The 23,868-nt window shown below is 38.5% G+C and overlaps 1 protein-coding gene across 1 annotated transcript in view; it reads left to right on the forward strand.

Annotated features, from left to right (window-relative positions):
• RPF2 (ribosome production factor 2 homolog) overlaps positions 1-20,671 on the forward strand; it is a 33,434-nt gene extending 12,763 nt beyond the window's left edge. The window contains exons 7-10 of the mRNA XM_016217535.2: positions 3,526-3,625; positions 12,401-12,503; positions 18,464-18,608; positions 19,326-20,671. Coding sequence (XP_016073021.1) covers positions 3,526-3,625; positions 12,401-12,503; positions 18,464-18,608; positions 19,326-19,505 — 528 coding nt within the window. The 3' untranslated portion in view covers positions 19,506-20,671. The remainder of the gene's footprint in view (positions 1-3,525; positions 3,626-12,400; positions 12,504-18,463; positions 18,609-19,325) is intronic.
• The last annotated feature ends 3,197 nt before the right edge of the window (positions 20,672-23,868 follow it).

Here is a 23,868-nt window from a genome sequence, read left to right on the forward strand (position 1 = left end):
CAAAGCTACCCTATGAAAGGCTGAAATTATTTTCCCTCTTGTATAGATTTAGAGATTGAAGCCCAGAGGAATTCCGTTGGTGAATTAGAGTCATACATACAGTAAATTATATAACCAATTAGGGCTTTGAAAGGAAGGATATTGAAGTTTGTAATGGAAAATACAATAGTTCTCAGTTTATGGGTCTTTGAGGTTCGCGATATAGTTGAAAGAATTGTAACAAATATATAATAACTCCTTTTCCCAACCTCCTCTAAAAAGAGGAAGAGGGCATGACTTTCAGGCTTCCTGTGGGTTTGAGAAAAGGCCTTTACCAGGTCCCCACTTAGCTGCCGCAGCTTCCTCAGGTACAGTGTAGAACAGAGCCTGAGATTGGATTCAGAGGCTGAACACTGGGGTTTGAGGCCTGTCTTGGCCATTTAGATGATTTATTACCTGATAAAGTCAGTTACTTCCAGGACCCTCAATTACAATCAAGTATTGAGTAGGTATAACATCAGCTGAGATAATATACGTGAAAATGCTTATTGAAAATACTGTTTTGGAAGGCATTTTGTAACGTGTGTAAACAGTGGTGCTTTATTATGGGAAGCCATCACTCTTTACAGTTTTTCTTTGGGGCTGTGCACAAGTCCCAGCAGATGTCCCCATTTTACCTTTGCCACTGCTGCTAGCTTGGTCACCAGTTAGTGGGCATGAGCACTGACTATTGCCTGCATGCCAACCCCTCTACTCTTTCCACTTCACTTCCAAAGCAAAGAAATACTTCTATCACTGCAGCTTGTAAACTGGACCATGAATTGTTTTTCAGGGCTCATTCTTAACAATAACCATTTAAACTGAAGACTAAATTTTCACTCATGGAGCATATCCATAACTACAAAATTCATTAATTGCTGAGTATATGCTTACATTGGCAATCCCTGCATAGACTGTTATTCAGCCCTTCACTTTTTACCCCATTATTTGGTTACAGGTTTTAGTCTGTTTTAGATTGCATGTTTTTCTGTTTTTGTTTTTTGTTAATCCTCACCCGAGGATATTTTTTCCATTGATTTTTTTTTTTTAGAGAGTGGAAGGGAGGGAAGGAGGGTGAGAGAGAGAAACATCTATGTGAGAGAGATACACCAATTGGTTGCCTCCCCCACACACCCCAGCTGGGGCCGGGGAATGAACCTGCAACATAGGCATGTGCCCTTGACCGGGAATCGAACCCAAGACCCTTTGGTCCAGAGGCTCACGCTCTAACCACTTACCATGCTAGCCAGGGCTGGATTGCATATTTTGTTCTACTTTTTCCTTATATTTATTCTCTCTTTACTCGGCCTCATTTTCAAGACATCTTCACCAGGTATTTCCTATTTCACTTGCCTACTTTTATTGCCAAGCCTCATCCCTCTGTTAATTCTTCTTTTTTTTTAGATAAGATTTATTTTATTTTATTTTTTAAACATATCTTTATTGATTTCAGAGAGAGGAAAGGAGGGGGAGAGAGAGAGAGAGAAACATCAATGATGAGAGAGTCACTGATCAGCTGCCTCCTGCATGCCCCCAGCTGGGGATGGAGCCCGCAACCCGGGCATATGCCCTGACCAGGAATCGATCCCCGATCTCCTGGATCCTGGGTCGATGCTCAACCACTGAGCCACACCCGGCCAGGCCCAGGCCCTCTGTTAATTCTTAAGCAACGTTAGATTAGATGTTACCAGGAAATGGCGTGATTATTCTAGGAGCCTGTTTTCTAAGATGGCCAAACTTCTGGGAGGTTTCTGTATAAAATAAACCTTAATGAGTGAGATGATTAAAATTTAAGGCTAGTTGATGTTATATTAGGTAGTATAACTTATATCACACTTTCCTAGGATATTTTATTTGAAAAGTTTATAATTTATTAGAATTATTTTTCTGTGTTTTTTTTTTTTTTTTTAATAACACTTAAGTAGGTTAGTTCAAGGACTTCATAATTATAGTATTTTTATTATACTATATCATGGTATTTATATAGTATTTAAAATTATAGTACCTTTCAGGCTATTGGAATAAAGCTCTTCTGTTGTAGTTTCTTCTAGTTCCAGTGGTTTTACATTGTGAAAAATATCAGTGATCTACATGATAAGTTCTGTTTTACATAATTTGTTTAATTATATTTTTATGATGTGTATTTTGGGTCATGACTTAAAATAATATTCTTTATTGCTATGCATTGTGGCCAGGATGGTTTGAAAGCCAAAGTTGTAGTTGGTGTTTCCTCACTTTCTCTTAGTATTTGAATAACCTCTGTAGACCTAGGGATAGCAGTAGGAGGGCCAGTTAGGACAGATGGAGCACAGTGGAGTCATTGGATCTGGAAAGTCCATTTAGGCCCTTGATCAGACAGACAGGCCTTAGGCACATCTCCTAAGTAGACAGTTAAGTTTCAGGATTTGGAAGCAGAGAATGCCAACAAGAGTGGTTTGATGACTAGGGAAGCAGCAACAGGTGGCTTTTGGTCCTACAGTAGGGGATGTTTGTCTTTTTTCCAGTTTTTTTCTTCTTTTTTTAAAAGTATTTTTTTTGCCGGATTTGGATAATCTTGATTGATGTCAGAGCAGAGGTATTAGAATCATTGGGAAGCTCAGACAACAGCTGTTTACCTTTCTTTATAAATTAATCCTTCAGTTAAAGAGTTTTTTTCTATTTGATTTTCTTTAACTTCAGTAGCTTTTAAATCTAAATCCTCTTATTACTTACATCACATTCTTCTTGGTGTAGAAAATCCAGAACTGAACAAAATACTTTTTCCAGTAAGAGCTTCAACCCTGCTGAGGATTAGCACATACTTTCTATGGCTTGTATAAAATTATATTGTTTCCCATGTGAATGTTTAGTTGGTAGTTTATGTTTCATTTAAAAATACTGTTTATGTGATACAGTAGGAAAGGCACAGCAGTACAAATAATTCAAAGAAATTAAATTTATTTTGACTATTAGAGGGCTTTGTTTTTTGTTTGTTTGTTTTTTAAGCAAGTTTAACTTCATATTTTATTCTTTGCATAGAATAATGTTAACAGGTAGTTTATGTCTTTCTTTGGCCACTTTTTCATTTGGCAACGTGAAGGAGTGGAATGAAAAATTATTTTTAATATAAAAATCTGTAAGTTTAAAAATCCCGACTCTGGTTTTAAGTCTAAAATCAGCATTCATAGACTAGTTTTAGGACAGTTTAGGAAATCTGAAAATGAATCATTACATATAAGTATTAACTACTTTTTTTTTTTTTAATGTATCTTTATTGATTTCAGAGAGAGGAAAGGAGGGGGGAGAGAGAGAGATAGAAACATCAATGATGAGAGAGTCATTGATCGGCTGCCTAGCCCGCAACCTGGGCATGTGCCCTGACCTGGAATCGAACCCCGATCTCCTGGATCCTAGGCCGATGCTCAACCGCTGAGTGACACCCGGCTGAGCAGTATTAAACTACTTTTTAAATCCTCAATTAAACAATTTAGACTTGATAATTATATAATTACATTTTTTGTTTCGTAGAATAGTAAATGCCCTGAGGGAACAAAACCCATGTTAATATTTGCTGGTAATGATTTTGATGTAACAGAAGACTACCGAAGGCTAAAAAGCCTTCTCATTGGTAAGTGTTTTAATACTTATGCACAGGGTAGCTCAGGTACGCAATCTGACTGTCATCGGTGGTGCTTTGCCATGTCACTCTAGGTATACAACTTTTTCTTTTTGGTTTCTTCTCTTTTCATTATTTTCTTTATTCCTCACTAGCAGGGGAGAGCTAAAGGGATGTTTTACTCTATAGGTCATTATTACATTCTTGATGCTATAGTAACTTTGGTATCAAACTATTTATATAGCATTTTACACTTTATAAAACCCTCACACCCATCTTCTGTCATTTTTGACATCATTAAATTCAGTTTAGAAAATTGAAAAGTTCAATTTTCAAGGTGGTTATTACATCATTCACTTTCCATTAAAAACCTCTACTAGTTTTTCTTAATCTGATATATGATGCTTTTCATACTGAAACTTGCTTTCTTGATCTCCTCCAATTTTCTTCCTTTCTTTTCCATTAAAAGTGGTTTATTGAAAATATGTTATCCATATTCCTATTGTTTTTTCTGATTTCATGCTTATTTATATGCTTGCTTCTGTTCTTGCAAATTTTATTTCTTTCCCAGGAAATCCTCAGTGAGCCCCCCAGCTCCTTTTATTTAATTATTGTTATCTTAAGTGCCAAGTGTATGCTAGGTATGTTATATATTTTGCTTCATTCTCACAATAACCTTGTAATATTGTTTCATAGATGACTTATTCTTAGTGAGATATGCTAGTTCCTAACACTCTGTGTAACGACCACATTCTTTCCTATGTGTTCACAAATCACCTTCTTAAAATCCAGTGTATAGTTATTGCCATCGTCTGGGATTGACATTAATTTTACCAGTTTTGAACCACTTTTTCTTCCTTTTTTTGAAAAGCTGGCATAATTGTTCTCCGTGATTTCTTAACTGTTACTAATAGTTAATATTCTGCAGTGACATCTGCAGCTCTTTTCTAACTCTGGAAAGAAATTTAGTTTGTACCTAGAGCTACAAACACTTCTGATACTCAGCATTATCTCAAGTTTAAACTTATTTCATTTGAACTTCTCTTGCATCGTTCTTACAAGCTTGTAAGCTAAGCCATTGACTTTTTTGGTTGCCCTTTTGGATTTTTATATACTTGGCCTTAGATCACTTTTGAAAAGTTGGTGGTGTATATATTATAAATAAATTGTATACATGCTCTTTACAGTTCTGAGTTGACTAGAAAAGGTTTGTGGACAGACATACCACTTTCAGTTTTTCTTATTGGGATTATTTATGGTCTTAGTGCTGGGTTTACAATTTTCAGAACTTCTCATTTCTCTTATTACTAAATGACTTCTCAGAAAACTGAGTACCGCCTGGCTGCGTGTGGCTCTGCGGTTGAGCATCGACCTAGGATCCAGGCGATCGGGGTTTGATTCCCAGTCAGGGCACATGCCCGGGTTGCGGGCTAGGCAGCCGATCAATGACTCTCTCATCATTGATGTTTCTGTCTCGCTCTCTCCTTCTCCTTTCCTCTCTCTGAAATCAATAAAAATATATTAAAAAAAGAAAAGAAAACTGAGTACCACTATAACCTATTTAATCCTTTCTAAAGCTCCTGATTTTGGCGACATTCCATTTCACAGGTGGGAAAATGGAGGCTCAGAGAGGTTAAGAGCTATTAAGTAGGTGAGCCAGAATCAAAACCCAAAACTTTTCTGCCTCTACTATCCATCATGTGGTGGTGAACAAGAGCCCTGCAGAGTCTTTGCTATAGGTTCTTCCCTTTATTTTTCATGAATTTAAAAAAAATCATATATGAAAGACAATGACCAACATTTCTTTCCTTTAATATTATGCACCCAAAAATATCAAGGGTGTTTTTCTAGCTAAGCTAAAATTACTATTACTTGTACTGCATTGGCCCAGATTTCCTGCCCTTTATTCCCCTAGTTCTTCTATTGTCAGTGAGGGTAGTACTTATAATTTGTTATAAGGGAGAATGCTTTGTTTGCTTTTGTTTAAATACTTTTTATAAAAACTTGCTCTTATTTTGTGCTTCCACTAGGTGGCAGGAATATCCATATATTTCAGTGATGAGGGGAGGGAGTGAAACAATAAAGGGATCTAGGGAAAGAAGAAAGAAAGGTAGAGGAATGGAGTGAGATTGTTGGGTACCAAGGGAAATTGAATTTTTAATACAAATATGAGGTAAGGTGGCTGCAGACTTCTGGCTTATGTTTTGTGTTCAAACGAAATAAAGTAGAGCAGTAGGGAAAGAGAATTTTATCAAAGGCTTTCTTCCTTCTAGGAGGGGGGGGGGTGTGGTGTGTGTGTGTGTGTGTGTCTCTTTCTCTCTAGGAAGAGGGTGTGTGTGTGTTGTGTGTGTGTCTCTCTCTCTCTCTCTCTCTCTCTCTCTCTCTCTCTCTCTCTCTCTCGTGTGTGTGTGTGTGTGTGTGTGTGTGTGTGTGTTGTGTGTGTCTCCCTCTCTCTCTCTCTCTTTCTCTCTCTCTCTCTCTCTCTCATGACTGGCCAGAAAGAAAAGTTAACTTCTTCAGTATTTTCACGGCAGGTACCCATTTTGTTCATCCTGGATTTTATTTCTGTTTCTTAAATATTATATAGATTTGTGGTTAATTTTAGTGGGTCCTACTTTCTTTACCAAAAACCAGTAAATACCTATTTTTAGGTTCAGCTATCCTAATTTTTCTTTTTAACAATAAACACGTTTATTGCATGAGCTAAGATAGGAGGGAGAGGGATTTATTTGCCTTTCTGGGCCTTGATTTTCCTCAGCTAGAACTCCAGCTTCTTGTCCTCAAGCATGTAGCCACTTGCTCAGCCGTATTGGCCTCATCTTGGAGCGATGCATGCCAGAAACTTGCCCTGCTGGAACTACTCCTGTAGAAGAGTGCTGATTATTCTTTTTTCTTTCATCACATTTCTTCTGAATTTTCTTTGATTATTTTTTGTTTGTTTGTTTAAAATCTTTTCCTCCTCAGGAGCCAGCTTGGCCCCCTTCTTGTGGCCTGGTGGGACTCGTACCACCGTTAGTACCATGTGCTGTCAATGAGCACAATGCAGTAATTGTTTTATTTTTTTTTTTGGCCTTGGAGTTCAGCCAGTGAAAACTCCTCCTTTTATTTTATTGTTAGTATTTGTTAATCCTTACTTGAGGGTATTTTTTCCATTTATTTTTTTTTCTTTTTATTTTTTTTTCGAGAAAGTGGAAGGGCGGGGAGGGAGAGATTGATTGGTTGGTTGGTTGGTTGCCTCCTGCACATGCCCGGACTAGGGGCAGGGATTGAACCTGCAACCCAGGCTTGTGACCTTGAGCAGGAATCAAACTCAAGACCCTGCGGTGCTCGTGCCAGCACTATCCACTGAGCTACACCAGCCAGGGCTGTACAGTTCTTTACTAGGATCTTGGTGTGAACCAGTTCCTTGTTGGATGCAACACTTTGCAATCCATCTTTTTTCTTTCCTTACCCGAGGATATGTTTTTGTTTTTTTTAATACTGATTTTAGAGAGAGAGGAGAGAGAGAAATGTTTGGTTGCCTTGACCAGGAATCAAACCCACGACCTTTTGGTGTATGGGGTGACACTCCAACCAGCTGAGCCACCCGGCCAGGGTTGCAGTCCATCCTTTTTCTCTATTCTAAGCAAACACTGTTGTGCTTTCTGTGCTAATTATAGGTTAGTTTGCATTTTCTAGAATTTTAGGTAAATGGAATTGTATAGTGTGTACTTTTCTGGCTTCTTCACCTAATTTTTTTTAGATTCATCTGTGTTGTTGTGTGTATCAGTAGTCATTTCTTTTTATTGCCAAGCAGTATTCCATTTATAGCTAGTCCATAATTTATTTATTCCTTCATCAGCCAATAGACATTTAGGTTGATTCCAGCTTTTGACTATTATCAGTAGGGCTGCTATGAATATTTATATACAAATTTCTGTAAGGGCATATGTTTTCATTTCTATTGGGTAAATATCTAGGAATAGAATGGTAGAGTCATTTGAATAGTGTATGTCTAACATTTTAAGAAACCACCAAATTGCTTTCCAATGAGGTTGTCCCATTTTACATTCCCACTAACAGTGTATGAGAGCTCCAGTTACTCTGACTTCTTGCCAATGCTTGGTAGACCATTCCTTTTCATTTTAGTTATTCTAATGTGTGTTGTATACTGATAGTAATGTGTTCCCAAAGCCAGATCTACAAAATAAAGTATTGGTATTCTTGCAGTTTTAATTTGTATTTTCTAATGACTAATGATGTTTGACATCTTTTCATGTGCTTATTGGCCATTCATATATCTTTGGTGAAGTGTCTATTCAAATCTTTGCCAGAATTTTTTTAGTTCTGTGTTTAGTCTTATTATTATTGAGTAATAAGGCAGGGGTGTGTATGTGTGCACGCTTGTGTGTGTGAGAGAGAGAGGAAAAGAGAGAGAGAAATCCTTTGTCCTTCTATGTGTGATATATAATCTTTGAATATTTTCTCCCAGCCTTTTTGTTTTAACAATATCTTTCAAAGAGCAGAATTATTTAATTTTTTGGGACATCTCTTTGAGACATTTTTTTCTCTACTGATATGTTCTTACTGTGTTTTATTTAAGAAACCTTTGCTTATCCTAAGATTGCAAAGATTCTTCTTATATTTTTTTTTTGAAGTCTTAATAGTTTTAGATTTACATTTAGGTTTATGATCCATTTTGAATTAATTTTTGTATGTGGTGTGTAAGAGTCAGTGTTCTTAAAACTTTCTACTTTCATTTCTCTTTTTTTTCTTTTCATTCTTAAAAGCTTATGGGAAAAGTAGCGCTGGCCTCAGTGGGTCAGTTGGTTGACCGTAGTCCACTGTACCGGGAGGTTGCTGGTTCATTTCCCTGTCAGGACACATGCCAGGGTTGCAGGCTCGATGCCCCGTAGGGGGCATGCAGGAGGCAGAAGATCGATGTTTCTCTCTTCCTCTCCTCCTTTCTTTAAAACCAATTTTAAAGATTTTAAAAAATATATATCTTTATTGATTTCAGAGAGAGGAAAGGAAAGGGAGCGAGAGATAGAAACATCAATGATGAGAGAGTCATTGTTTGGCTGCCTCCTGCACCCCCCTGACTGGGGATCGAGCCCGCAACCTGGGCATGTGCCCTGACCGGGAATTGAACCCCGATCGCCTGGATCCTAGGTTGACACTCAACTACTGAGCCACGCCCGGCCAGGCAAAACCATTAAAAAAAAATTTTTTTTTAAAAAGCTATGGAAAAAACATATGCCTGCAAGTTTTGCATTACAAAAGCTATTTTAGCAGAGACTGAAATGTACATATCTTGGTTCCTAGAATAACTATGGCTTCAGTAATGCCTCCACAACAAGGAGTGGGGCTTTAGTAACTTGACCACTGCAGAATAGTCAGGTTTTGGCAAAATCATGGAAAAGCTATTCATAAATTATGATGAAAATATAAATCAAATACCTTGAAAAAGTATGTACTTGGTTTATAAAAATATTCCTGAGAGATTTTTGTTTGGTGTAGTAGGGAAGGGTGGTGTATACATGTGCATGCATATTAAGTGCTGTGATTTTCTTTCAGTTAACCACAAGAAAGGAAAAGCAAACAAAAAAGATATATATGTCCATGCACATGGAGATAAGCCTTATCTTATGAGCTAATGGGAAGAGGGAAGAAAAATGCTGGGTGGCTACAGATTGGGACAGAATGAGATTTCCTGTTTACTGCGTCACTTGCCTCGGGGCAGCTCTTCCTAAGGAATTAAGTTGGGTAAACTTATGTATACAGTTTTCTTATTAAATGTTATCGGTGTATTTCCATTTATCCTCCTTGGGGTTTAATCCTTTTAGCAGTAAAATGTAGGGACCAATCTTGATTGCTGTTTTCCAGACTTCTTTCATTCATGTGCTGCCTTCATAGCTTTAGCAAAGTCCATGTAGTTAGTACTCATAGTATTGTTCACTGGGGATTTTTCTTTAAATTACCTCCCCCCTTTTTTTTTTTTGCCAGTAGCATTTCTAGTTTCCCTTAGACTTGTAACTTAGAGAAAATATTATAGTTTTTTTTCTCTTATCTTTATTGTTGAAATATTGTTGAAAATATTACAGATGTCCCCTTTTTGCCCCCATTGATCCCCTCCACCCGCACCCACCCCCAGGCATCCCCATGCCAATGTCTGTGTCCATGGGTTATGCTTATAAACATGTAAGTTCTTCGGTTAATCTCTTCCTACCCATTCTCCCCTCCCCACCTTCCCTCTGAGGTCCCCCAGTCTGTTCCATGCTCTATGTCTCTGGGTCCATTTGGTTCATCAGTTCATTTTGTTTATTACATTCCACATATAAGCAAGATCATGTGGTATTTGTCTTTCTCGACTGGCTTATTTCATTTAGCATAATATTCTCCAATTCCCTCCTTGTTGTGCCAAAGGATAAATGATCCTTCTTTTTTATAGCTGCATAGTATTCCATGGTGTAAATGTGCCACAGCTTTTTTATCTGCTCATCTACTGATGGGCACTTGGACTGTTTCCAGATCTTGGCTATTGTAAATTGTGCTATGAACATGGAGGGCATAAGTTCTTTGTGATTGGTGTTTCAGGTTTCTCAGGATATATTCCTAGAAGTGGGATCACTAGGTTAAATGGCAGGTTAACTTTTCATTTTTTAAGGAAACTCCATACTGCTTTTCCATAGTGGCCACACCAGTCTGCATTCCCACCAGCAGTATATTAGGGTTCCCTTTTGTCCACACCCTTGCCAGCACTTGTCATTTCTTGATTTGTTGATGGTTGCCATTCTGACAGGTGTGAAGTGATACCTCATTGTGGGTTTAATTTGCATCTCTCTGATGATTAGCTACGTTGAGCATTTTTTCATATGTTTCTTAGCCATCTACAGCCATCTGTATGTCCTCTTTGGAGAAGTGCCTATTTAGGTCCTTTACCCACTTTTTAATTGGGTTGTCTTCCTTTTGTTAAGTTGTATGAGTTCCTTATATATTTTGGATATTAACCCTTTATCAGATGTGTCATTGGCAAATATGTTCTCCCATACAGTGGGCTCCCTTTTTGTTTTGTTGATGGTTTATTTTGCTGTGCAGAAGCTTTTTATTTTGATATAGTCTCATTTGTTTATTTTCTCCTTTGTTTCTCCTGCCCTAGGAGATGTGTCAGCAAACATATTACTATGAGAGATGTCAGATTTTGCTGCCTACATTTTCTAGGATTTTTATAGTTTCATGTCTTACATTTAAGTCTTTATTCATTTTGAGTTTAGTTTTGTATGGTGTAAGTTAGTGGTCTAGTTTCATTTTTTCCCATGTACCTGTCCAATTTTCCCACCACAGTTTATTGAAGAGACTGTCTTTACTCCACTGTATGTTCTTGCCTCCTTTGTCAATTAATATTGACCATAATGGCGTCTGTCAATTCTTGGGTCTCTGTTCTGTTCCACTGCTCTGTATGTCTGTTCTTGTGCCAGTACCAGGCTGTTTTGATTACGTTGGCTTTGTAGTATAACTTGATATCTGGTATTGTGATCCCTCCAACTTTGTTCTTTTCTCAAGACTGCCATGGCTATTTGGGGTGTTTTTTGGTTCCATATAAATTTTTGAAGTGTTTGTTCTAGATCTGTGAAATATGCTGTTGGTATTTTAATAGGGATTGCATTGAATTTATAGATTGTTTTGGATAGTATGGACATTTTAATGGTGTTAATTCTTCCAATCCATGAACATGGTATATTTCCCCATTTGTTTATATCTTCCTCTATTTCTTTTTTTAGTGTACTGTAGTTTTCCAAGTACAGGTCTGTTGTATCTTTGGTTAAGTTTGTTCCTAGGTATCTTATTTTTTTAGTTGCAATGGTAAATGGGATTTTTTTTTAGTTTCTCTTTCTGAGAGTACATTATTGGTGTATAAAAATGCCATCGATTTTGGGGTGTTGATTTTGTATCTTGCTACCTTGCTGAATTCATTTATTAAATCTAATAGTTTTTTGGTGGTGTCTTTAGGATTTTCTATGTATAATATCATGTTTTCTGCAAATAATGACCGTTTTATTTTCTCCTTTCTAATTTGGATGCCTTTTATGTTTTCTTCTTGTCTAATCGCTGTGGCTAGGACTTCCAGTCTGTGTTGAATAAGAGTGGTTTCCTTTTTAAAAGGGAAGTTTATGTTCCTACAATGAATTAAAAATAGTATATGATAAAACAAATAATATAGTAAATTATATTGCTTGTATATCATTTAAAATCATCTCATGTGCCACCAGTGGTATGATCATCAATCTTTGGGGGGGAAAAGCGTAATCACTGATGTTGGTTCTTTTCTGCCTTTAACAATTTAGTTTTTTTATCCTTTGTTCATATAATTGAAACTTCTTGTTAGACTTTTCTTGCTTGTTGGCCTCTGCCATAAAACAAACCCTCATTTAATAGCCAGTGTTTTAACAGCCATTTTTATAGAAATTTGTCATCTTAACCTACCTGTCTTATAGGTTAAAATTCTACGTCATGGTAGTTAACATCTATGGTAAATATGACACTTCTGTGCTGAGCATTGGTTTAGAGGAAGAACTTCAAAACTGAAAAATTAAAATGGCTTAATAAACTAAACAGAGAAATAGTTGGGATTAGTAGAGGGGTGGGATGAACAATCAGACAGTTTTCAGGGATTAGTTTTATGCTATCTATCTTATCTTTTTAGGTAAGTATTGGTACAAACCAGAGCATTTAGAATGCAGCTGTTTATAACTGAATTTTAAAAGCATGTTAGTCTTTTTTTTTAAACAATTTAATGTGTGCTTTTAGATTTTTTCAGAGGCCCCACAGTTTCAAATATCCGCCTGGCCGGTTTAGACTGTGTCCTTCACTTCACTGCACTGAATGGGAAGATTTACTTTCGAAGCTATAAGTAAGTGCATTTCTTAGCATGTTTCTATTAATCCCCATGGTTAGTATTTTAGTGTGACTGTTTTATAGAGCTCAAACTTAGAATTGATTTTGGGCCAAAAGTTTGTTTGGAAAGTTTGCAGAATAGCAGTGGCTATTCTGTGCTGGTCCTCAAGTTTTTCATTCCCCTGCTCACTTCTGTCTGAAACCCTACAGGTCCCTGGAGCACCTAGCGCTGCACTCCCTCTGAGCTTAGAACACTAATGCAGTCTTGACCCTCCCTACTTTTATGCAGTGTCCTTATTTTTCTTGACTAGATTTAGAGCACCAAGCCACAAGACCTACACCAGCCAAAGCAAATCTTAAAACCCTGAGTCTAAAAAAATGGAGTCTGAAAGGAATGAGACTCAGTGCCTAGATTCATTTGCCCTCTTTCTTCAGCGTAGACCTTCTGCCCCACCCCCACCACAGTATAAATCTTAACAAGCTGATTTTGTTTTTATTAAAATGCTTGATGACATGCTACAGTTGTACCTTTTGAGTTGATAGAGCCTAGAGAGTACATTGACTTTGACAAACTGCCTGCCTTTGAACATCAGATTCAGGCTGATGGTTACTTTGCGCTGTGGCATGGCAGGGCAGCCTAGAAGCCTCAGTGTTGATACGTGATTGACCAGCTTATGTCCAGTAAGCATCCAAATGAAACTGAATATTCGTCTCTTCTGTCAATAATTTCCATCTTTGTCTCAACTGTATTGAGTCAGAGATACTCAGTTCTTCTTACCATATGACTAATACCACCACTTGTGTTTTTCTATTTTCCTCTCCTTTCAGTAATAATAGAAGGAAATGCAATAAAATATCCACATGACTACAAGATATAATCAAGGATTTTATAATCATTTTTGGCTTGTTAAACTTGAAAACCCTTTAAATCTGTTGTTTGAATTTTCCAACTTGATTTTGAGGCTTTTAAGAGTATATTTTATTATAAAGTTGGTATCTCCTATTTAGAGAACAAGAAATAAAAGATGAATAATCACTGACATAATTTTTTGTTAAACAAGAAGACCATGAGGATACAGATGAAATGACTAATAATACCTTAAAAACTCTCTCATAGTGAACAGTTTCAAAGAAAGTGTCAGAACTTGTATTTAGTGAAAAGAAAGATTAATTTGTAAAGAAAAAAAGAAGCACAGGGAAAAAATTAAAAAAGAATTAAGAAATCAGACTTCTGAACAAGGATAAATTAGCAATGTAACTGTACACATCCACGTACCCATTTACTTCAAGAAAAATATAATTCGTGGAATCACTATTAGGTTAGCATGGCAGCTCCTATAATGGAAAAAAAATTTTAATTTTAAAAATCAGAGAGTAAAAATCATAGTGTAAAATTTTAATTCCAGGTGTTTCATATATGCCCTATAAGGCCTGTTAGCTATTGATTTGAAATAGAAAATGGACAGTATAATTGAGAACTAACTGCTACTGGGAAAATGACTGAGTATATGGATTAGCTTAGTCTCCAGAGGCCGTGTGACTCTTGGAGGGGAAGAAAGAGTTGTTCCCAGGAATGAGCATCACCTCTGAGGTTAGTGGCCTGTCTCTCTGGGCTGGAGCTCAGCCACATGATGTGGGCAGGTCACTTCTCAGGGCCTCTGTCTTTCATTTGCAAATGTAGCAATACCACTTGGGTAATTTTGAGGTCCCTCTGAGATTGGTCCTTTATAAGAGGGAAAGAGGGCGCAGGTAGAGGTAGGACTATGACAGACTTAGAATTGGGTTCTCTGTCTTCCGTTGGGTCTAAATCACAGTGTCTGACAGTGTGGCTCCTCTGACATTGTGCAGGCTGTACTTGGTCCTGTCCCCCTTCAAGGATGACCCTCTAACCAACAGAGCTACTAGTCCAGAGCCCTGACCTCTTTTACTGTGCGTCAGATCTTAAGCAATTGATAAAAGTAACAGGTAATATTCATACACATTATTTGTGAAGGTTAGTAAGGCTTATAAAAATGGTTTGAGCTTGGATGAAAGGAATTCTGAACATGAAATTATATTACTATAACCCTTGACCTGACCTACTGGGGAAATAGATCAGTGCTACTGACCTCTTCCTGTATATCCTATAACAGTTATTTCCTTTTATGTGACTGGCAGTTTGTATTTCTTAGAAGACTTTATTTGATATGGGTCCAGAGCCATTAATATGAAAATCTTTAGTAACTTCCACGTGTGCCTTTGCAGTGGCATTGGTTAGGTTTTGTGGGGAGAAATAAGCAAAGCATGAAGTGTTAGCATAGCTTTACAAGCAGACATGCCCTACTAGGCAAGGGGTTTAAGTAATGAGAACAGAATCTCAGCAGAAGAGAGGGATATGCAAAGAAGGAAAAGAAGGAAATTACAGTTTGAATAAGAGTGGTAATGCCAGTCTTTCTCAAGAAGTATGCAAATAATATTTAACAGTATATGGAAATTAACATGTCTAATAGCTGGAGCCCATTTGAGAGGGAAGGAACTGAGTTCTCTTTGTCTTTGTGTCCCTGTATCTCGTACCATATGGTCTTGCAGAACTGAATGTCACTTTTGATTTAGAGCTTATAGGGAAAAGAAAGCTTGAGGTTAGTATCTGAGATGGAGATGCATACGATGTAAAAGTTCTGGGCAATAGATATTTGGTTGGAGATAGGAAAGCCTGGAATTGAAATATTTTCAGTCCAAACCTATTCCTAAATCTATAACCGTCCCTTACTTGCAGGGAATGACTTAGTCACTTGTTTTAGGAGATCCCTTGCTGAAGTCCCCGGATAGGCTCGATGTTTTCTGGTGCAGCATATTGCTGTCATTCAGAACACGTGTTCTCTTCATGTCTTCCACCCACCAACTTAATATCTCTTTCAGTCTTAACTAAGCACTTATCAAGCACTATGGCCTTAACCTTAGCAGTTTGAGGTAAGACAGCATAGGTGTTTTTTTCCTTTGTAATTTCATGGATAGAAGATTCATTCTTACCATAGATCTGAGCAACCTCAGTATATGATTTTTTTCCTTCTATTGAATTGAGAGCTTTCACTTTTTCCCTTAAAGGAAGCACTTTATGGCTTCTCTTTGGCATATCTGGCCTGTTAGTGTCACTACTCTTGTACTTTGGGGCCATTATTAAGTAAAATAAGGGTAACTGGAACACAAGCACTGCAATACCTTGACGGTTCAGGGCATCTTCCCAAAGGTAATTCTAAGCATACAGGAGCAGTGGCTGCTCCGTGACGGTCAGGAAGCTTGTACGGCATGGGGATGCTGGGCAAAGGGACGACTGATGTCCTGGGCCTGACAGGGCAGGATGGTGTGAACTTTCAGGAGGCTACTTAGAGCAATGTGCAGTTTAAAACTTCTGAATAGTTTATTTCTGGAATTTTCTATTTTCTGTTTTTGAACCACTGTTGACCATGGCTAACTGAAACCATGGAAAATGAAAACTTGGATTGGGGAGGTTACAGTATCTTTAAAAAAAAGTTGCAGTGTGTATAATGGGGCGAAGGTGAAGGAAATGGTTTTAATTTTGCTTGTTTTTAATGAGTCAACGATAGTCTTTGTTTTTCTTAGTGTGATCACAAAAATCATTTATAAATCCTCTGTTAATACATTTCCTGTGAAAAAGAGTAAGGTTGTTTTTTAAAGGATTAACAAGTGATAATTTTAGATTCTAAATATAACTATTAGTTGGGGTGGCGTGGCTGGGCGGTTGAGCATTGACCTATGATCCAGGAGATCGAGGTTTGATTCCCGGTAAGGGCATATGCCTGGGTTTGTGGGCTTGATCCCCAGTCGGGGGTGTGCAGGAGGCAGCCGATCAGTGACTCTAATCATGGATGTTTCTATCTCCCCCTCTCCCTTTCTCTCTCTGAAATCAATAAAGATATACTTAAATATATGTATATCACTATTAAAAGCTTAATAAAGAGAAAGGATGATAAGTCCTATCATCAGAAACCACGTGCAGGGAACTGAAAACTAGAGAGCATTTCCTTCTGTTTCTGGCAGTAAGCATGCTCAGTGAAGTGATTAAGATTAGGTCATTTACATAGACAGGATGGCACTGTAACTTAGTTCTTTGATAAACAGCAACATATGTAGTTATTTGGAAACAATTTTATATACCATTAAAAATTACTTTGTTAGGAGGACACTTCTATAAATAAAAAGGTGCTTTAAAGCAGTTTTGCCACATATAGTGGTACTCGGGTGATCTGAATCCATTAGGCATGCTATGAACTTTCCTGAATCGACAGGTTTTCCACTTACTTGAAAATGAGCATTTTAAGCAATAGAAAACTTAACAAAAATTTTTTTAATTGATTTTTTAATTAGAGAGGAAGGGAGAGGGGGAGAGAGACAGAAAAAAAAAAATCGATTGGCTGTCTCCTGCATACCCCCAACCGGGGATTGAGCCTGCAACACAGGCACGTGCCCTGACCAAGAATCCAACCAGCAGCCTTTTGGTACACGGGATGACACCCAACCAACTGAGCTACACTGGCAGGGCAACAGTAGAAAACTTTTTAATCGAAATTTTATATGTAATATCTCTGGTTTCTTAAGTTGTGGATTAAACCCTTTTTTTCTTGACGTTCATCAAGATACTAATCTTGATATGAGTTCAGCATTACAAATATGGTTTATTTGGAGGTACTGAAAATGTGGATGCAAATGCAGAAGTATGTGTGATGTGACAGTCAAATGATCACTGCTCCTGTATGCTTGGAATTAGCTCTTTGGGAAGATGCCCTGAACCAGCCAACTTTGGCTTCTAAAAATATTTTCCCCTTAGTGAGCCTGAGACAGGTGTTCCTCTCTCCTGGAACCATATGAAGAGAATGGCTGCCTAAGGACTCTCTTTTAGGCTCTTTTCCCCTGTGCTTGCTCCCTTCGCAAGTCCCATACTAATATTCATTTATCTATTTATCATTTAATGTTCATATAGCTTTTTTTTGTTTTGTTTTAACATTTCAGCTCTTTATGTATTCTAGGCTGGTGGGATATTTTTCTTTTTTGACTTGTTCAATTGGCTATAAATTACTGTGTCTTATACAGCATATTTATCACTGTGACTTTTCCTGTGGCCAGTAAATGCACCTCCCATGGGTGGACTGTATTGGTTGGCCATCTGCATGTGACGCACTTAAGGCCCGAAGGGCTGGTAATGAGCATTTGCACACGCACTTCCTGGTGTTTGCTGCTCTCCTGGGCATTCCTTACTGTGCTTTCCTTTTCTTTTTTCTTCTTTCGTATCACCTGTTGCTTCTCGTACACTCCAGCTTTTGTGTGAAAAAGCTGATCTTATATAAACATTGTTACTCAGTCACTTCTGTTTTTCCATATGGAGATGTGGCCACTGTAACAAATTGAGTCAGCTTGGATAATCTTCAAGTCTTTCAGCTGTTTTTGTGGTATCACTCATAAAAAGAATTTGCTGGTCTCCCCTCCTCCCCACTATATCCCTCATATGTTTCCAGATCCAGAGCTATTTGGACATATGGTATCCAGAAAGTTGTAGTTATATTAAGATTTTAAAGTTCATTCCAATCTATAGAGATCAGGAAATGTCTGTGCTGTGGAGAAAAGTTGATTCTAAATAGGTCTTAGAGAAACATTAAACATAATGTTTTAAAGATCCAATTAAAATTATTTTCATGCTTATGTAAATCGTAATGTAAAATGAAGTCAGATCAAAAGATTCCATTTCTTAGAAGAATTGTCTATCTCACTTGCTGTTTCTCAACAATATTGTATAGTTTTTTATTTTTTAAACTGTGAATCAAATAATACACTTGGCCTAAATGTGTAAAGTAGTTAAGATGCTTAGCCTTTCTAAAGATTTTATATCATTTTGTGGAACTGTAATTCTCTTGGACAAAAATATTGGGTGGGAATAGGATGTTTATCAAAGTCAGAGCAACATTTTTTTCTTATTTCACGAAGGCTGCTGTTGAAGAAATCTGGTTGCAGAACACCACGGATTGAATTGGAAGAGATGGGACCCTCATTAGATCTGGTGCTGAGGAGGACACATCTGGCTTCAGATGACCTTTATAAGTTATCCATGAAAATGCCAAAAGCCCTCAAGGTACATGACTTGTGGATTGTTTATTCTACTCTTTCCAAAAAGGACTTGTGGCATCCATTAAAGGACATACTAAAGAGATCAATATAATAGATAAAATCAGACTTTCAGAGACAAGAAAAGGAGGAAGCAAATAAGCGAACCACAAAGGATAATGAAAGAGTTGCAGAAACCAGGATCAAGTGTGGCTGAGAACTTTCTGGTAGCCAAGGCTGCTCCCCATTTTCAGCAAAAGGAAAAATTGTTTTGGACATTGTGAAGACTGGGGATTTAGAGCGCAGGATGTGTAGCCCACACTTGCGTAAAAAATGTTTTGACTTTTGAATGGTTTTAAAAGACCAGTAGAGATGGCATCTCTGGAATGCCAATAAAGATATGATAGTCACGATTCTTTAAACACAGGAAATTCTCTTAGTGCACGTTAAAAAGGTTAGTGTAGTCTATTGGAGTGTGGGGTCTGACAATTTACTTGGGGATTAGAAATAGTGAATCTCAGGTCCCACCTTAGACCTACTGAATTAGGATCTGCATTTTAACAAGATCCGCAATTAATTTCTATGTACACTTGAATTTGAGAAGAAAGGTTGATAGGACTATGGGCTATAACATTGAAGGGGTGCTCACTAATGGAAATTATTAGTAACGTACTTGTACATTCGACTTTTTTTTTACCAATTCATAATAGCAGAGACCGTTAAATATATATATTCTATTTTATAGCCAAAAAAGAAGAAAAATGTCTCCCATGATACTTTTGGTACAACTTATGGAAGGATTCATATGCAGAAGCAAGACCTAAGCAAATTACAAACCAGGAAAATGAAGGGGCTGAAGAAGCGACCTGCAGAAAGGATAACAGAAGACCAGGAGAAAAAATCAAAGAGAATTAAAAAAAATTGATGGAACTTAGCCAGTAACTAGTTTTATTATAGTCTGTTTACATAAAGAGTTATCAGGCATCTGTCATTTCAAAGTTCTTACAAGATTTGATTGTATATTTTTATAACATAATAACTTACCTAAATATATATTATATATTATGAACAGTAATATACTATTATTAGGTTGAAAGTAAGCCTCTTACTTGAGACATTACAGCCTAGTGTGCCATTTTTTCTCTGGTATATTTCCATTTGTCCACCCAGCCTGCAAAGTCACCTATCTCATTGGGTGGATGAGGCAGGGGAGGGATCTCCAGAACAGCCATTGATATCTCAGAGAATTTCTGAGTTAAACTTTAGATAAAAGGAGGAAGCCATGAAAAGAAGAAATGGCTCAAAGGAACTGTATACACACTCAGTATGACCTACCTGGAAAGTTAACCCCTTCTCCCAACATATACCTACAACCTCGCTTTTATTTTTCACTTTTCAGTTGTTTTGCTACCAGTTAGAGATTAATTTGAGATTTTAAGCTTTCTGTCATAAAACAGGTCTCTAAGAGAGATGTCTACTACCTGATCATTGATGTATCACCTTACTATTGATTATTTTAAGAGATTTTACTAAGTGGTGCCCAACCCACCTTCTCTGAGAGAAAAGAAGTTTTGATAGGGGTAGACAGAAAAAGGAGAAAATGAGTAGGATTTAAGACACACAGGGCACTTTAGGGTAAAGGTTACACGAAGGTCCTAGGTGTTTGCACACTGAGTAAGCCAAACAGCTTGTTTTGAAATTTTATTTTTATTTTTTATATTTTTATTGAATTTACTGGGGTAACATTGGTTAGTAAAATTATATAGTTTTCAAGTGTACAACTCTGTAATACATCATCTGTATATTGTATTGTGTGTTGACCACTGCAAGTCAAGCCTCCTTCCGTCACCATTTATCTCCCCTTTACCTTTTCTACCTCTCCCCACCCCACCATTCCCTCTGGTAATCTGTATCTATGAGGTTTTTTGTTTGTTTTTGCTTAATCCCTTCACCTTTTTCACCCAGCCTGCCAACCCTCTCCCCACTGACAGCTGTCAGTCTGTTCTCTGTATCTATGAGTCTGTTTCTATTTTCTTTATAAGTTTATTTTGTTAATTAGATTCCCTGTGTAAGTAAAATATGGTACTTGTCTTTCTCTGACTGGCTTATGTTATTTAGCATAATACTTTCCATGTCCATCCATGCTGTTGCAAAAGGCACGCTTTCCTTTTTTTTTTTTTTTTTTTACGGCGAGTGGTATTCCATTGATTGTGTAAATGTACCACAGGTGTTTTTTTTTTTATCCACTCATCTACTGATGGGAAGTTGGGCTGCTTCCAAATCTTGGTTAGTGTTTTGGGTTTTTTAAGTATTTTAAATTAATTTTTTTTTTTTTTTTTTTTTAGAGAGAGAGAGAAGCATCATTGTGAGAGAGGAGCACTGATGGGTTGCCTCCCCTAACCAGGGATGGAACCCACAACCTAGGTATGTGCCCTGACTGGAAATCAAACCCACAACCTTTTTGGTGTATAGGACAGTGCTCCAACCAACTGAGCCACCAGGCCAGGGCTAAGGTTCTCTCTGTGTCCTCTTTGCCATTTAAAAAAATATATATATATCTATCTTTATTGATTATTTCAGAGAGAGGAAGGGAGAGAGAAAGAGACAGAAACATCAATGATGAGAGAGTCATTGATTGGCTGCCTCCTGCATGCCCTCTACTGGGGATCAAGCCTGCAACCCAGGCATGTGCCTTGAACTGGGAATCAAACCATGATCTCCTAGATCAACCACTGAGCCACGCTGGCTGGGCTTTTTTTTTCCTTTTTTTTTTTTTAATTTCTTTACCATTTTAATTATAATATCTCTATAGGCCCCTTTGGGTTTACCTTGTTTGGGACTTTCTGCACTTCCTGGACTGGTGTGTCTTTTTTCTTCACCAGGTTAGGGAAGTTTTTGGTCATTATTTGTTCAAATATGTTCTTGAGCTCTTGTTCTTCTCCTTCTGGTACTCCTATGATGTTGATTTTGTTAGACTTCATGTTGTCCCAAAGGTCCCTTAAACTATATTTTTAAAAAATTTTCTTTTCGTTTTGCTACCTTGTTTTGCAAATTGCTGATTTGATTCTCTGCTTCACCCACTTCCTGTTGTTCCTTCTAGTATATCCTTCATTTCAGATAATGTATTCTTCCTTTCTGACTGGTTCTTTATTATTTCTGTGTCCTTTTTCATGCTGTTGTAGTTCTCACTAAGTCCTTTGAGCATCCTTATAGCCATTTTTTGATCTCTATATCTGATAAATTGCCTTCATTTATATTAGCTCTTTTTCTGGAGATACTGCCTGTTCTTTCATATGGGACATGTTTCTTTTTCTTCCCATATTAGCTACCTCTTTGTGTGTGTTTCTATTTATTGTATGTGTTTCTATTCTATGTCTCCCAGTCTTGACAGGGTGGCATTGTGTAGTAGGTGTCCTGTGGGACCCAGTGGCAAGTCCCCTTGATAACCTGAGCTGGATGCTCTAAGAATGTCCCTTGTGTGAATTATATGGGCCCTTCTGTTATAACTGATTCATGATTACTATTGTCCCATCTGTGTATGGGGTCACCCCTCAGGGTGGCTGACTGTGAGGATCAACCCAGATCATGGTATACAAGCTATTGTGCAGGTGCTGACCACCCAAAGCAGAATTCACCTCAGCAGGGTCGAAATCTCCCCTTGGATATGCCGCTTGTGAAGCTAATTGGACCTTGCTCTGTTGTCTGAAGCTGGCCTCTGGGTGTGTTGGTTCTGGGGCCCCTTAGGAGAGATTCTGGTGAGGTCCAATGTCAGATGCTCCCTGTAACTGGCTCTGGGCAACCTGTTTGGAGCTACAAAGCGATCCACTGCTGGGCCTGGGTGTGCAGGAAGGATCAAGCTGTACACCAAGGCCAGCTTTTACCGACGTGGGGACAGGGGATAGGTCAGCAAAAGTCCAAGGCACCCTGAGACTTGCCTCCACCTGCCGGCTACTGTTAAGCTTAGTCACTGAAAGAGCCTGTGTCATTATTTGAGTTGCATGAGGTAGGTTCTCAGTGAGTCACCATGTAGGGGTGAATGGTGTTCACCAGATTGATAGAGGTTCAAACTTGGTTCCAGTACTGGGTCTGAGGCTGCTTAGCAAATGGCCCAGGGTGTGCAATGTCTAGCTGCCACCTCCTATGTGCTCACACACCTCTGTGGTAGCGTCAGCTCTCAGGGAGTTGTGAGGGTAAGGCCAGCAGAGTTTTTCAGGCCCAAACAGACTAAGATTTGGCCATGTGAAGGGATGGTTCTGCAGCAGTTGGGTGTGCTAGGGAAAATGGCTCCTGTCCTAGAGCTACACAACTCTGTTCTAGATTCTGACAGGAGCCTGATCTTAGCAGGGCTGTGCTGCCAGATGAGGCTAGTGGATCTTCCATTAGGGGGAGGTGTGGATCAGGCTTGGAAAAAGGTAAAGGAAGTGGCCTTTCTGCCAGAGCCACTCAACTCTGTCCCAATTTCTGCCTAGACTTTGAGAAGGTGCAGCCATGAGTAGCATGGAGAGTGGGGTAGTGGGTGTCCTGTGAGGAGGAGGCACCAGTTAGATTCACGGGAAAGTTGGGAGAATGACCCCTGCCCCAAAGATTTATAACTAAGTCACTGACACCTCCTGAATCTGCCCAGACCTCTACACCCCAGCCTAAGCAGCTGACTCAGTAGGGTGCAAGCTCCATGGGGTGGGGTGATGGAGTCCAGAGGATGGGACTATTACATTCCCCCAGGCTGATGATGTATGGAGGGGAGTGCTCCACCCAAGAATGATGGTATCTGCGGTGTGGGAGAGTGACAGCACAGGGATCCTGGAGGCTGTCCCTTTACCTCTCCCAGAGCCACAAACCCCAGTCTCCTCATGTGACTAGTCTGCCCTGCCCTCCCTCTGCCAGAGCCCAGGGTGAGAGGCTGTGAATGAGATGTTGTGCATTGGCCCTTTAAGAGGGTGCCTGTGTGTTTAGCAGACCCCTGTGTCTCCCTGGTAGAGAGAATCCCCACTGATTTTCACAGCCAAATATTATGTGGGTGCCTCTTTCCAGCTCTGGTGCTCTGGGCTGCGTGGCACAGCTTGGGGTTGAGACCCCACACTTCTCAGGGGGAACGCCCACAGCTGAGATATTTTTCTAGAACCTCAGCCACCACATGTGGGGCTAGGGTTGGCCCTTTTCATGTCTCTGCCCTGCCTACTGGTCTAGATGTGGCTTCTGTAAATCCTTGGTTATAACACTTCTGTTCAGCTAGTCTTCACTTGGTTATTCAGGTTGCTTGCTCTATATATTATATAGTTGTAATTCCA

This window comes from Miniopterus natalensis, chromosome 5 (assembly GCF_054644295.1).
Source record: "Miniopterus natalensis isolate mMinNat1 chromosome 5, mMinNat1.hap1, whole genome shotgun sequence".
NCBI lineage: Eukaryota > Metazoa > Chordata > Mammalia > Chiroptera > Miniopteridae > Miniopterus > Miniopterus natalensis.